The sequence below is a fragment of the Phacochoerus africanus genome, chromosome 11 (assembly GCF_016906955.1).
Source record: "Phacochoerus africanus isolate WHEZ1 chromosome 11, ROS_Pafr_v1, whole genome shotgun sequence".
Lineage (NCBI taxonomy): Eukaryota > Metazoa > Chordata > Mammalia > Artiodactyla > Suidae > Phacochoerus > Phacochoerus africanus.
In genome coordinates this window covers 40,952,288-40,965,505 of record NC_062554.1, presented here as the reverse complement: position 1 = coordinate 40,965,505, position 13,218 = coordinate 40,952,288, and the positions used below count along the sequence as shown (strand labels likewise).

Below are 13,218 nucleotides of genomic sequence, written 5' to 3'. Positions count from 1 at the left end.
GGACTTCCAAGTTCTAGAACTGTGAGAAATAGATTTCCGTTTTGTTTTGTTTTTGACTGGGCTCACAGCACTAGAAAGTTCCCAGGCCAAGGAATGAACCTGAGCCATGGTAGTGACAATTTTAACTATTTTAACTATTAGGCTACCAGGGAACTCCCTAGATTTCTGGTTTTTTGGCCACCTAGCCGGTGGTTTTCTGTTACGGCGCCTGTAGCGGACAAACAGAAAACTAAGTCACCTGAGAAGAGACACTCATAAAACAGTAGAATAAATGCAAGAGCAGCCCAGGGTGTTCCAGCCTGACATGGAGCCTGGGGCTCAGACCCTCCTTTTATGTGTCGGGGAGGCATGGGGCGGGTGGCGGGGGAGGGGGGGGGTGGGCAGGAGGAGACAGGAGTCCTGTGGCCCCGGAGTGCTGAAGTCTGGTCCTAACCTGGCTTCCATGGCTTGTTAACGAGCCCAGCTCCTACTGGACTTGGCTGGGTTTCTATCTTCTCCTCTATGTAATGGGACTAATAATATAACGTTACACACAGAACAGATGGGGAGGCCAGGAACACGAAATGATGAGAAGGCTTTGGAGATTGTGCAAATCTAGACAAATGTAAAAGGTCATTGTTTCCAACCTGTCATATCTACTCAGTTAAATCATGTATTGACTGGCTTCTTAGGACCATGTTCCCACTAAGCCTTGAGCACCCAGAACTGAATAAAATGCACTGCCTTCAAAGGTTTATGATCTAGTTGGAGATAGACATTAGAAATGGGTTATGTTTGGCATTCCCATTGTGGCTCAGTGATAATGAACCCAACTAGTATCCATGAGGATGCGGGTTTGGTCCCTGGCCTTACTCAGTGGGTTAAGGATCCGGTGTTTCCATAAGCGGCAGTGTAGGTCTCAGATGCGGTTTGGATCCTGCGTGGCTGTGGCTGAGGTGCAGGCTGGCAGCTGCAGCTCCAATTGGACCCCTAGCCTGGGAACTTCCATATGCTATGGGTGTGGCCCTAAAAAGACAAAAAAAAAAAAGGGTTATGTTTATTATTTGCTAAACAGCACAAATATGAATATTTTGAAGGAGTTTGCCACAACTGCTTTATAACCATTTACAGACAGTTGCTTGCTGCCAAGAGAGAATCAATGTGGTCAATGTGGAAGCTTCCCACCTTATAAGGTTTCAAGAACAATGGAAGCAAATAGTGCTTTGATCTTAACCTCAGAAGTGTGGTTTCCTTACCAGCATATTTGTGAGAATGAAAAGCCCAAGACAAAGCTATGGCTCACCTTGGTTGACTCATGTTTTTAATAGAAAAGACAAAGTCGCCCTCAACCTCGGCAGCCACCAGCACCTGGCCAAAGCGTGCTCCCATGTACATACACGCAAACACAATGATAGGTGAACTGGGGCCCTCACTGGGGTCAGATCAGGCTCTTCTTGGAATCCTGGGTTCTAACCCTGGCTCATCACTTTACGTCCCCGAGTCTCAGTTTCCTCATCTGTATAATAGGAATAATCCTGCCTCCTATGGCTTATTGTCAATTAAAATGAGATCAAATGTATTAGTATCTTGAGAGAGGGACTAACAGAATAGTCTCACGGGTCATCCAGAACATAGCTCAATCTGGAGGGGCTTTTTCCAGGCTTCTAGAAGGTGGGCCGGCATGGCAGGAGAGGCTGCATTTCGTTTTGTGTCTGCTTTGTTAGGACTGTCACTTGGAGGACCCAGTCCTGCTGGGTCTCTCCTGCTGACCTTGGACCACCCCTTCCTCTCTCCTTCCTGTCCTCCCCTCTCCCCTTTCCTCTTCCCTTCCTCCTCCTCACCTTCCATCCCTTCGGGGCTATTGAGGACCTGTTGAATGCTGGGATGTAGAGATAACTATTGCATTATTTCAGTAGAAGCTCGCAGTCCTGTGGGAACTTGGAGATGTGCATTTCAGGACAGAGCCAGGAACGAGGTGCTACAGGAGCATCGATAAGCTAGGATGCTGGGTAACTAGATCCACTTGTTAGAGCAGAAGAGAGTCAGAGCCACATGCAACTGGAGCCTGTGAGTGTATAACGGAGAGGCTGCTTTGAGAGAGGCATGCATGTGGGCTTTGAGGGGAACACAGTGATATAACCATGAGAATTGGATTTCAAGCTTCTTTTAAAGATAAATTGGAATTCCCATTGTGGCTCAGTGGGTTAAGAACCTGATGTAGTGTCTGAGAGGATGCAGGTTTGATCCCTGTCCTCCCTCAGTGGATTAAGGATTTGGCATTGCCACAAGCTGCGGCATGAGTCGCAGATGCAGCATAAGTCGCAGATGCAGCTGGATCCGGAGTTGCTGTGGCTGTGGCACAGGCCGGTAGCTGCAGCTCAGATTCGACCCCTAGCCTAGGACCCTCCATATGCTGCAGGTGATGCTCTAAAAAGAAAAGAAAAGAAAAAAAAGAATAAAGATAAAATATTTCTTTGGAACTCTTAAATATATGAGAACGAAACAGTGTTTTGTTAGTATACATTTATCCTACAGTTCCAAATTGGTGTTACCTACTCAGCGTAAAATCAGTGTGAACAATGATGTTGTTTCCATGAGCATAGGAAGTTGAAGCTGGGGGTCGTCCTTCAAACGGCAGAGTTCTATCCGTTTCTGGACACGGTTCACCTCCAGGTTTTGGTACTGTTGCATAGCCCCAGGAAATTCCGACCTACATGGTTAAGCAGTTGCTAACATCAGTGGTTTTTTTCACAGCTAGACTTTAGTCTCAGGACACTCTTTAATTAATGGGGGAGACTTCATTCAGAGGCCTGCATAAAAATGAGTTAATATTATATCCTAAGTTCATTGACCGAGGGTCTCCATGTACCAAAATTGGCTATAAAACCTATTTTTATATGTCTTAGCTTGGGCTATCAAAACAAAATACTATAGACTAGGTGGCTTAAGCAACAGGAATTTGCTCTCTCACAGTTCTGGATGGAAAGTCCCAGGACTGAGGTCTAGACGGGTTTGCTTTCGGGTGGGGCCTCTCTCTGGTTCGCAGTTGGCCGCCTTCTCACCGTGTCTGCACGTGGTGGAGAGAGAGAGCGAGCTCTCATTTTCTTCCTATAAGGACACCAGTTCCATCACAGGGGCCTACTCTTGTCACCTGGTCTGAACCTAGTTACCCCCCCAAAAGGCCCCACCTCCAAATACCATCACGTTGGGGGTTAGGGCTTCAACATACGAGTTTTGGGGGAACACAAACACTGAGTCCATAACAGTCCTGTAGCACTGAGAAATCCTGATTTTTATAGTTAAGTAGTTGTAAACAGCAATCAGTTTTTCACAGCTTGACTTTTAGTGTCAGGACAGTCTCTAATTAAGAAGGGAAACTCAGAGTTCCCATTGTGGTTCCATGGGTTAAGGACCTGACATTGTCTCTGTGAGGAGGCAGGTTTGATCCCTGGCCTTGCGCAGTGGGTTAAGGATCCAGCACTGCCGCAGGCTGCAGCGTAGGTCACAGGGGCAGCTCGGATCTGGTGTTGCTGTGGCTGTGGCTTAATTTGACTCCTAGCCCAGGAAATCCCGTAAGCTATAGGAGTGGCCCTAAAAAGAAAAAAAGAAGAAGAAGAAGAAGAAGAAGAAGAAGAAGGAGACGTGCTTCAGTGGCCTGTATAGAAACAAAGAGTCGTTCTGGCAGCCTAGGTCGATGGGCTGGTGTTCTCCATGTACCACAATTGGCTAGATCACATTTTCATTATGCTTTAGATGGTTAAAACATATTTTATACCAAATTTAAACCAAATATTTGAGAACTCCCAAGCACTATATGAAAACTAAAAGTATGCGAGATCACTCCCACCCTGAGAGTAAAGGGTATTATGTGACGTGTGTGTGTCTGTCATTCATGGAGGAACAGAAGTCGGCCCTGGCCGTGGCTGAGGTCAGACAAGTAGGGTTGTACCAGTACCACTTCTTCAGTGTGGCTGTTGAGAGGTGCTTCTCTCAAGACAGGCAGGGGTGTGTGTGGGTGTGTGTGTGTGGATGTGGCTACACTGGGTTCATCTTTCCCGTGGACAGCATGTGGCATTTGCATACTCTTAGTACCTGTCTGGTCTATGATTTGTGTGCTTTGGGAGAACCCCAGCCAACTGTCAGGCTATGGAGAAACCTCTCATCCAGCTGGAAACCCCTACCTGCATGGAGCTTCCACAGACAGACTTCAAGCCCGGTAACAGCTCCTTTTACTGAGTACCTACTATGTGCGAGGCCCTATTTTGTGCACTTTGTATGTACTAACATTTTAAATCTTTGCAACAACCTTATGAAATGATTGCTATTATTATCTCCATTTTACAGATGAGGCTACTGAGGCACCAAGAGGTTAAGCATCTTCTTGCTCAAAGCCACACAGCAAGTGGCCGAGTTGAGAGCTGCATCCACAGTCTAGCTCTAGAGCCTTCATGATTAATCACTGTGTTTTCTTATACCTCTTGAGCCTAAGAATTCGCATTAGACCTCTGAGGTCAAAACCTTATCATTGGGAATGAACATTGCCTTGGTTCCTTAATTTTTCCCAATAAGGCCCTCGGGGCTGGTTGTAGAAGGTGGGTTCTTCTGATGAGGTTCAGGGTGGGGTTTCAGGAGTCACCGTGCAACACGCAGTACGGTTGGGGAGGGGGACTTAACATGTGTGGGAACGTCTGGAAAATGGACTCTGTGGAGCTGGGCTTGAGCCCTCTCCGGTATGATGTATGATGCTATCATGAAGTATCAGGAATCATAAAGTTAATAAACTGTCCTAGGGGGTCTGTGAGCCATGCAGCCTCTGTTTCTCTTTTAATTGCAGGATCCAAGATACCAACAGGGTGGGGCCCACCTGGTGTAGACAGGTGGTGGGAGCCGGAGGCGAGGGGTGGGGTGTGGTTCTGGCTCCTAAGCTTCCCCAGCCCCACAGTTTTCTGACCTTGGCCCTTCCAAGTAAAGAGAAACAGCCCATTAAGGCTTCACTGAAGGTAGGAGGTTGAAAAGCTTAAGAGGAGCCTGGAATGAAAGTGGGTCGGCAAAGAGGCCACATTGCTAGGCGGGTGCAGAGGAGGGGCGAGGGTCAGCTACCGCAAACCCCGTTGATTAAGGGAAGGTCCCAAGAGGCCAGGCTGGATTTTTCTCAAGAACAAGCGCTAAGCTGAGCAGACCGAGTAAATGAAGACACCGAATAAATGAATCAGTCAGAGCCGCAGAGCTGGGCAGGACCAGAGGACCTGCGCACTCGAGCATCAGGTCATGGTCAGGATGGCAGCTGACCTGCTCAGAGGGGCCACCCCACCTTGAAGTTGAAAAGAGGTTATTTCAGGATTGACAAAAGGCGTCTCCTGCTGGGAGCAATTGTATGGGGCTTGTTATCTCTGGTGTTCACGCCAGAGGAGGAGAATAGGGCCAAGGAAGGATTTAATGAGTTCCCGGTGAGCAGAGCGCAGAGCGGGAAAGGGCTGTAATGGGGAGTCAGGGCGGGGTGGGGCGGGGGAGCTGCCTGAGCTCATGGATGGTCACGGTGAAGTTCAGCAGCAAGAACCCCACCCCCCACCCCCGCCGCCAAGCCCCTTGGCACCCAAGTGGACACCAGTGATGATGCCACACGACTCTCTAGGGCTTCTGCTCAGCTTCTGGTGTGTGGTACCCACTCCCAGAGCATCCTGCTCAGGGACCTCGTACCCCTTACTCATAGCCCCAAACCTCAAGGTGTCAGCTTCTCAGGTCACTCTGAGCCCTGGTCTCTCCACAAGCAAGGAACCAGTTCCAGCCTAACCACGGCTGAAAACTGAGTGCATGGTCCCTTTTCTTGTGACCAAACCACTGCCCCCAGCTCAAAACAATGCTTCTGGGGACTCCTCCTCTGTATCAGGCCCTTGAGCCAGGAGTGCCAACCACATTGGCTCACAGACTCTTTACAAAAACCCTCCCACGGGGCAGTCTGTTCTTTTTTGTGTAAATGAGGCAACTGAGGATCAGCGAGGCTAAGTAACACACCCAAGGTCATGCAAATGGGGAGGGGGAGGGACAGGGTTCAACTACACATTTTTTGGGGGGGGTTCCAAAATTTGTGATTTTGACATTCCCTTTGCCTCCTAAGCAGAAGGCAAGAAGCTCACCTCTTTCCCTGGAGCCCAGGAGCAGAGAGCACAGTGCCTTCCAGCAGGCCCTGAGCCAGAATGTTCCCCACGGGGCTTGGAGGTTTTCAGTCCTTGCCCTGACCTCGGGCAAGTTATTTGATGTTCTGAGCCTCAGTTGCCAACAGAGAATGGGAATCACCCACTCCCCTGCCCCTTTCAAGGCTGTTTGAATAGAAGATGAAAGCAGATGTGCAGAAGCCCTTCGTCACCATCAAGGACATGTTTACCTGGGGCTTTTTGGTGACAGAATTAGCAGCGCTTACGTGGCCCAGTGAGTTCACTCCTCTCTTCCTGCACATGTGCCTGTGTGGATCTTGGGGGCAATGTTGAACCCCCAAATTCTGGGTTTGAACGATGAAGAAAGGTCTCACTCTTCAGCCAGGAACCTCCATATGCTGTGGATGCAGCCCTAAAAAGCAAAAAAAAAAAGGGTTCTTTCTGTCTGGATTTTCTAGGCGTTAACCTAATATGAGGCGCTGATGAGCATTTAATCAATTGATCTAAGAAAGAAATGGAAAATTTTATTTGAGCCAAATTGAGGATTATAACCCAGGACCAGCATCTCAGAAAGCTCCAAGAACTATTCCACCCATTACAAGTCAAGGCACAGTTATGTAAGTTTTTTGACACAAAGGGTTATATATTAAATGACATATTATTGCCAGTTTACACAATCCAGATCTGCAGGTACAAAGTGATGGGTCATCATGACCCCTTACCGGATCAAGGAGGAATGTTATCTTTTAAGGAGTTGTATTGTCGTTGGTCCTAGGGGAACGTTGCTCTTTACGGTTGAGAAAGTATTTCTGCCGATGGGGGAGGTTTGGCTGATGCTTAATGCAGATACAGACTGCACAGCAGAGGAGAGGGGGCCAAAGGTCAGAGAAAAATTTTTTATGTTTAAATTTTTTCTTCTCTTGCCATAACATGTGAATTTTATTTCACAAGGGAGCATCAAATCCTGACACCCTCCTGGAAACCAGGATAGAAAGCTGTGCACCTTGCCATCACCTCAGAAACTGCATGAGAAAATTCTCATTAGGCTCCTCCAGCATCTTCCTTAACCACTGAAAAATGCAATCCTTGTCTTTCTATTACTTTTCTTCTGTTTCATAGGCTTTTCCTCTTTTTTCACCCTCATCGTTTAAATTTTTTTTTAAGGGCAGCACCTGCGACATATAGAAGTTTCCAGGCTAGGGGTTGAATTGGAGCTGTGGCTGCCAGCCACAGCAACGCCAGATCCGAGCCGCATCTGTGACCTTCACTGCAGCTCATGGCAATGCTAGATCCTTAACCCACTGAGCAAGGCCAGGGATCGAAACCGAATCTTCATGGATACTAATCAGATTTGTTTCCATTGTGCCACAACAGGAGCTCCTGTTTAAATCTTTTTAAACATTCCATTATTTTATGGCTTGGGTCTTTCATTGCACATGCTGAATTCTGTGCCTGGAATTCCCTCTCCTTTTCTGTCTGGCTGACTTATTTTCCTCTTCGGGTTTCAAAAAAACAGGCAGTCATTCAAATTACTTTGTTTTGGGGTTCCCGTTGTGGCTCAGTCGTTAAGAACCCAACAGAAAGGGAAAAAAAAAAAAAAAAAAGCTCCCGACAGAGTGTACATGAGAATGAGGTTTGACCCCTGACCTCAATCTTTGGGTTAAGAATCTGACATTGCTGCAAGCTGTGATGTAGGTCGCAGATGTGGCTCAGATCCTGTGTTGCTCTGGCTATGGCGTAGGCCTGTAGCTGCAGCTCTGATTTAACCTCTAGCTGGGAATTTCCATATGCCAGACGTGTGGCATAAAAAGGAAAACAAACAAACAAAACCCAAAATTACTTCATTTTTTAGGGCTTCTATTTTATTTTATTTTTACTTTAATTTTTGTCTTTTTACCATTTCTTGGGCTGTTCCCATGGCATATGGAAGTTCCCAGGCTGGGGTCTAATCAGAGCTGTAGCTGCCGGCCTACACCACAGCCACAGCAATGCCGGGTCCCTAACCCACTGAGCAAGGCCAGAGATCGAACCTGTAACCTCACTGTTCCTAGTCGGATTCGTTAACCACTGAGCCACAATGGGAACTCCCAAGGGCTTCTATTTTAAAGATCCCAAAGAGAGGCCGAACAGTTTTCAAGAAGAGCAGAAACAGTTGCATGGTTCTGAGTTCAGGGTGGCTGAAGGGACATCAGCAGCAGAAATTTGTGTGTCTTTCCTTTAGTTTTTGGCCACTAAGTGATTCAGCAACTCTGTGTATCTGCCCTTCGCTCTACTCTCTACCAACTAACTTATGCTCCCCTAATACTCTATTTTTTCACCCTTTCTATATCCTCTGCTTACTCTTCCTCATATTTTGTGTTTCCTCATAATGTTGGCTTGCCACAGCTCAAGTTATACCTCACTGATGTTCTTTCAGGTAGGGCCACTGACTAAGGTGTTCAGGGCCCCTATTTATATAACAAATTTAAAGTGATTCTGGAGTAGCGGCATAAGAACCTCCAAAAAACTTCTCCTTCATAAAAGCAATGAGAACACTGGCAAAAATTGTCAAAACCAACTTTTCCAGAATTCCGGAAATTAAGCAAGATGTACAACAATTTGAGAACCATCCACTCAAGCAATGGCTGAATGTCATTAAAAGTAATGTTTCGGTAACCTTTAAACTTGCCCTATTTCCATCCCCCTCTCCCCAGCTCTGTGTTAGCCTTGGAGATCTGCAGCACCACAACGACGGTTGCTGTGAAAATCAGCAGCCTTGTAGCCACTGGAAATGGAAGAATGGGTTTTGACTCTCCAAAAAGCCCCACACCTAGAGAAGAGTTACTGCTTAAGCTGTATGGGAGCTCCCTGATAGAGATACATTCCCACGGTTTGCCTTTATTTGACCCAGTTCAGACAATAGTTAGAGTCCATATAAAGAATAAAGACCACTAGTAAAAGTAACTACATAAGTAAGTATAAAAGACATTATATTTTATGTCTGTAACTTTTTTCCTATCTGATTTAAAAGAATATTTCATAAAGCAATAATGATAAGACTGTATCAATGGGTTTATAAAGATGTAATTTGTATGACAAGAAAAGTATAGGACATGGGCAGGAAATAGGGCTATACTGGAGCAGAGGTTTTATAATCTATTGAAATTTAATTCGTATTACTCCAAAATAGATTAAGATGTTAATTGTAATCTCCAAGGCAACCACTAGGAACACAATTCAAAAAACAGAGTAACAGGAACAAAGGAATTAAAGTGGCATACTAGGATGATCTATTTAGCACAAAAAGGCAGAAATGAAGGAATCAAGGAATAGAAAAGCCATGAAATATAGAAAACAAAAGTAAAATGGCAGATGTAAACCCTAGCATAGAAGGAATTACATTAAGTGTATATGGACTAAACACTACAATCAAAAGGCAAGACTGGCAAAATGATAAAGACAGAGAATGGCCACTCTCGTTACTTTTATTCAACACAGTATTGGAATTCCTGGCCAGAGCAATTAGGCAAGAAAAGTAAACAAAATGAATCCAAATTGGAAAGTAAGTAGTAAAACAGCCACTATTTTCAGATGACATGATTTATTTATAGAAAACCCCAAAGACGCCATCAAAAAGCTGTTAGAATAAATGAATTCAGTAACGTAAAGGATATAAGATCAATATGGAAGAAAACTGTTGAATTTCTATGCACTAATAACAAACGATCAGAAAGAGAAATAAAAAAAAAATTTCATTTACCGTTGCAACAAAATAATGAAATACTTAAGAATAAATTTAATGGAGGTTAAAGAATGGTATATTGCACAGGAAAAGAAACCACCACCAAATGAAAAGACAACCTGCTGAATGGGAAAAATATTTTTAAATCATAACATCTGATAAGGGGCTAATGCTATGTATCTATATCCCTGGCCTTGCTCAGAGGGTTAAGGATTCGGCGTGGCTGTGGCTGTGGTGTAGGCCAGCAGCTGTAGCTCCGATTTGACCCCTAGCCTGGGAACTTCCATGTGCCACAGGTGCAGCTCTAAAAATCAAAACAAAAACAAACAAACAAAAACAACCCCCCCAAAACCCCAGAAGCTAAAGGCTGCATATTGTGTAATTTCATTTATATGAAATGTCCAGAATAGGCAGAATTATAGAGGCAGAAAGTAGATGAGTGGTTGCCAGGGTTTGAGAGTGAAGGGATGGGGAGTGACTGCCAATTGGCACAAGGTTTCTTTGGGGTGATTAAAACATTAATAATTAGTTATCATGGTTGACATCTCTGTGAATATACAAAAAGCTACTGGATTGTATATTTTAAAAGGATGAATTTTATGGCATGTGAATTATATCTTCATAAAGCTGTTATAAAAATGTGTTATAGAATTTATGGGCCTGTATGAGGTATAAATAATTTATCAGTGAATATTTAGAATAATGGGTAAAGGAGAGATGCTTCCGTATTTGTTTATTGTCCAGTCCGGGTATGTGACGCGCTCTTCCTGGTCAGGCCCAAGAACCTCTCTTTTTGTTCTGGATTGTAAAAGTTGCTGTTCTTGGCTAATTTTACATCTCCTAGGGAGAAAAAGGAAGCTTCGATGTTATTATGCACAATTCCGTGGCTCTTAGGAAGGTGTTTTTATTGAAACAATGTAATCTTCTTGCCTCTGCAGCTCCCTAATACCCTGTACTTAAGGCTGGTTTACATCATTACCTGAGTAATGAGCCTGCATCATCGGTCATACCTGCTGTGAGTACTCGCTTCTACTGACTCTCAGAGCTTGTTGCTCTGCTTCTTTGTTGATGATGACCAGAAATTCAAGTCTTACTCAGAGCCTAGAAGAGACTGTGAAACCATACTTTGTATTAGGTACATTAAATTCTTCCTTTGGAATTTTATTTTTTTATTTTATTTTATTTATTTATTTTTTTGTCTCTGTCTTTGTTGTTGTTGTTGTTGTTGTTGTTGCTATTCTTGGGCCGCTCCCACGGCATATGGAGGTTCCCAGGCTAGGGATTGAATTGGAGCTGTAGCCACCGGCCTACACCAGAGCCACAGCAACGCGGGATCCGAGCCGCGTCTGCAACCTACACCACAGCTCACGGCAACGCCGGATCGTCAACCCACTGAGCAAGGGCAGGGACCGAACCCGAAACCTCATGGTTCCTAGTCGGATTCGTTAACCATTGCGCCATGACGGGAACTCCCCTTTGGAATTTTATAGTGTAAACTTTGAGCAGCCCATTTTACAAGCTTGTCTTTTGAGTTTTCTAGGCACTGAAACATTTTTTTTTCTTTGTTTTTTTCGAGGGGCACTTTAGAATATGATTTCTTTCAGTGTTGACTCCACTCCTATTCCACACACTGCCACCTGCAGGGAGGGTGGATGAGCAACCCATGGGTAGAAGAAGAAGGGCAGTCCATTGTCTGGGATGATTTAAGACTAACCTGGGGGAATATCCATCAGAATCAAAAGAGGGCATTGATAGAAATGGTTTGCTGGCATCATGGAGCAGTGATCTCCAAAGCCCTTGGAGGAGGTGGCCCAGCCACCTACAGGGCACTGCCTGATATGTAGCATGGAAACTGTGATGGGGGGTGCCATTGGTGGGGGAGCTCGGGTCCCCCACTGCACTTCAGTGCTGAGGACTGAAGCAGCATCATGGACAGAACACAGATGGGTGAGAGCTGATGCCCACCCTCCCCACACCCTGCAGCTCAGGCCCAAGGTGTGGTGACGGACCTTCAGTGCCACAGAGTCCCGAACTCATCTTGTGTCTGACATGAGTGAAGGTCACCACAAGAAATGTGACAGGCGGCACAGCTTCTTTGCCTGCCCACTTGCGTCTCTCACAAATATCTCATCTTAATAAATCTATTTCTTAGCAATCAAAAAAAAAAAGAAAGAAAGAAAGAAAGAAATGTAACAATACTGTTCTGACCACCTAATTTTGTATAGTCTCTTGAAATAAATACCATATTGGCCAGCAGAAGCAATCCTCAGGCTGGGTTACCCTTCTGGAACCCAGGCCTGCCTAGGAAGCCTGGAACAACCACATGGGCACAGCCTTTGAACTTTTATGTCATCTGGTCAACCCCACATGTGGGAGGGTTTAGAGGACCCTGCAGGAAATAAGCAGGGAAGAGAGCCTATGAAAATCCCAGTCCAGGCTCGGTGGGCCTCATCTGGAAGCTAGCCCCAACAGGTCTCAGGCCTCAGGGAGAAAGTGCACCCCCTGAGGTGTGGGCCTGGCATATGGGCCCTGTCGACTCTCATCTAAGGGTGCTGCGGTTCTCAAGCTCACTTCTCATTACCAGCTATCTTATTGGTCCGGTGTTTCTTGGTTGAAACATTCCAGAGAGGGGATCTGGTTGTCCTAGTTCATCATTTTTGCTCTGGGCCAGTCGTACCCAAAGCATGGCCCATAGACCCCCTGAGATCTGAGATTTTTCGGGGGTTCTATAGGTTTAAAACTATTTTCATGATAAAACTAAGGTTTCTTTTCTCTCTCTTTTTTTTGGTCTTTTTAAAACTAAGGTTTCATGTGCCTTTTTCATGGTGCTGGTACTCATGGTGATGGCACAAAAACAACTGTGGATAAAACTGCTGGGATTTTGGCACAATCAAAGCAATGCCACCAAAGAGTTCCAGCAGTCATTGTAAGAAAGGCGGGGACCTGGAACCTGGGACCCTTTGCTGCTGTGGCTGCGTGCGGTGCTTGCACCTGGACAAACCTCTCTTCGAACAACAAATACAAAGAAACTATAAGGGACTAAAAAGAACTGTGGACATGCGCAGTTGGAGCAAACTATGGGCAAGAAGATACAAAATTAAAAAAAAACCAAAACCCTAAAAACCAAAATTAGGGTGTTGGAAATAAAAGCAGGATTCTATGCATGCCCCCTGCACACATCACCACCAAAGAAGTGGGAAGACCACCTAAGCCACCCCGCTGGACCCACCCTTACCCTCACCCCATAACAGCTTCCCCACCCCCAACCCCCACCCCTGAGCAAGGGAGCAAGCAATCAAGGGACCCTGCTGTTTGTTATTACTCCCCCCTGCTGCAGTAGAGACTCCAACAAAGCCTTACCTGAAT

General features: G+C 45.5%; 1 protein-coding gene across 2 annotated transcripts in view; it reads left to right on the top strand.

Moving 5' to 3' along the window:
- Positions 1-12,848, top strand: part of TMPRSS5 (transmembrane serine protease 5) — a 34,276-nt gene extending 21,428 nt beyond the window's left edge. For both annotated transcript variants that reach the window (XM_047753537.1, XM_047753532.1), the window contains exons 13-14: positions 10,791-10,987; positions 12,657-12,848. In XM_047753537.1, the coding sequence (XP_047609493.1) occupies positions 10,791-10,835 (45 nt within the window). In that variant the 3' untranslated portion in view covers positions 10,836-10,987; positions 12,657-12,848. The remainder of the gene's footprint in view (positions 1-10,790; positions 10,988-12,656) is intronic.
- The last annotated feature ends 370 nt before the right edge of the window (positions 12,849-13,218 follow it).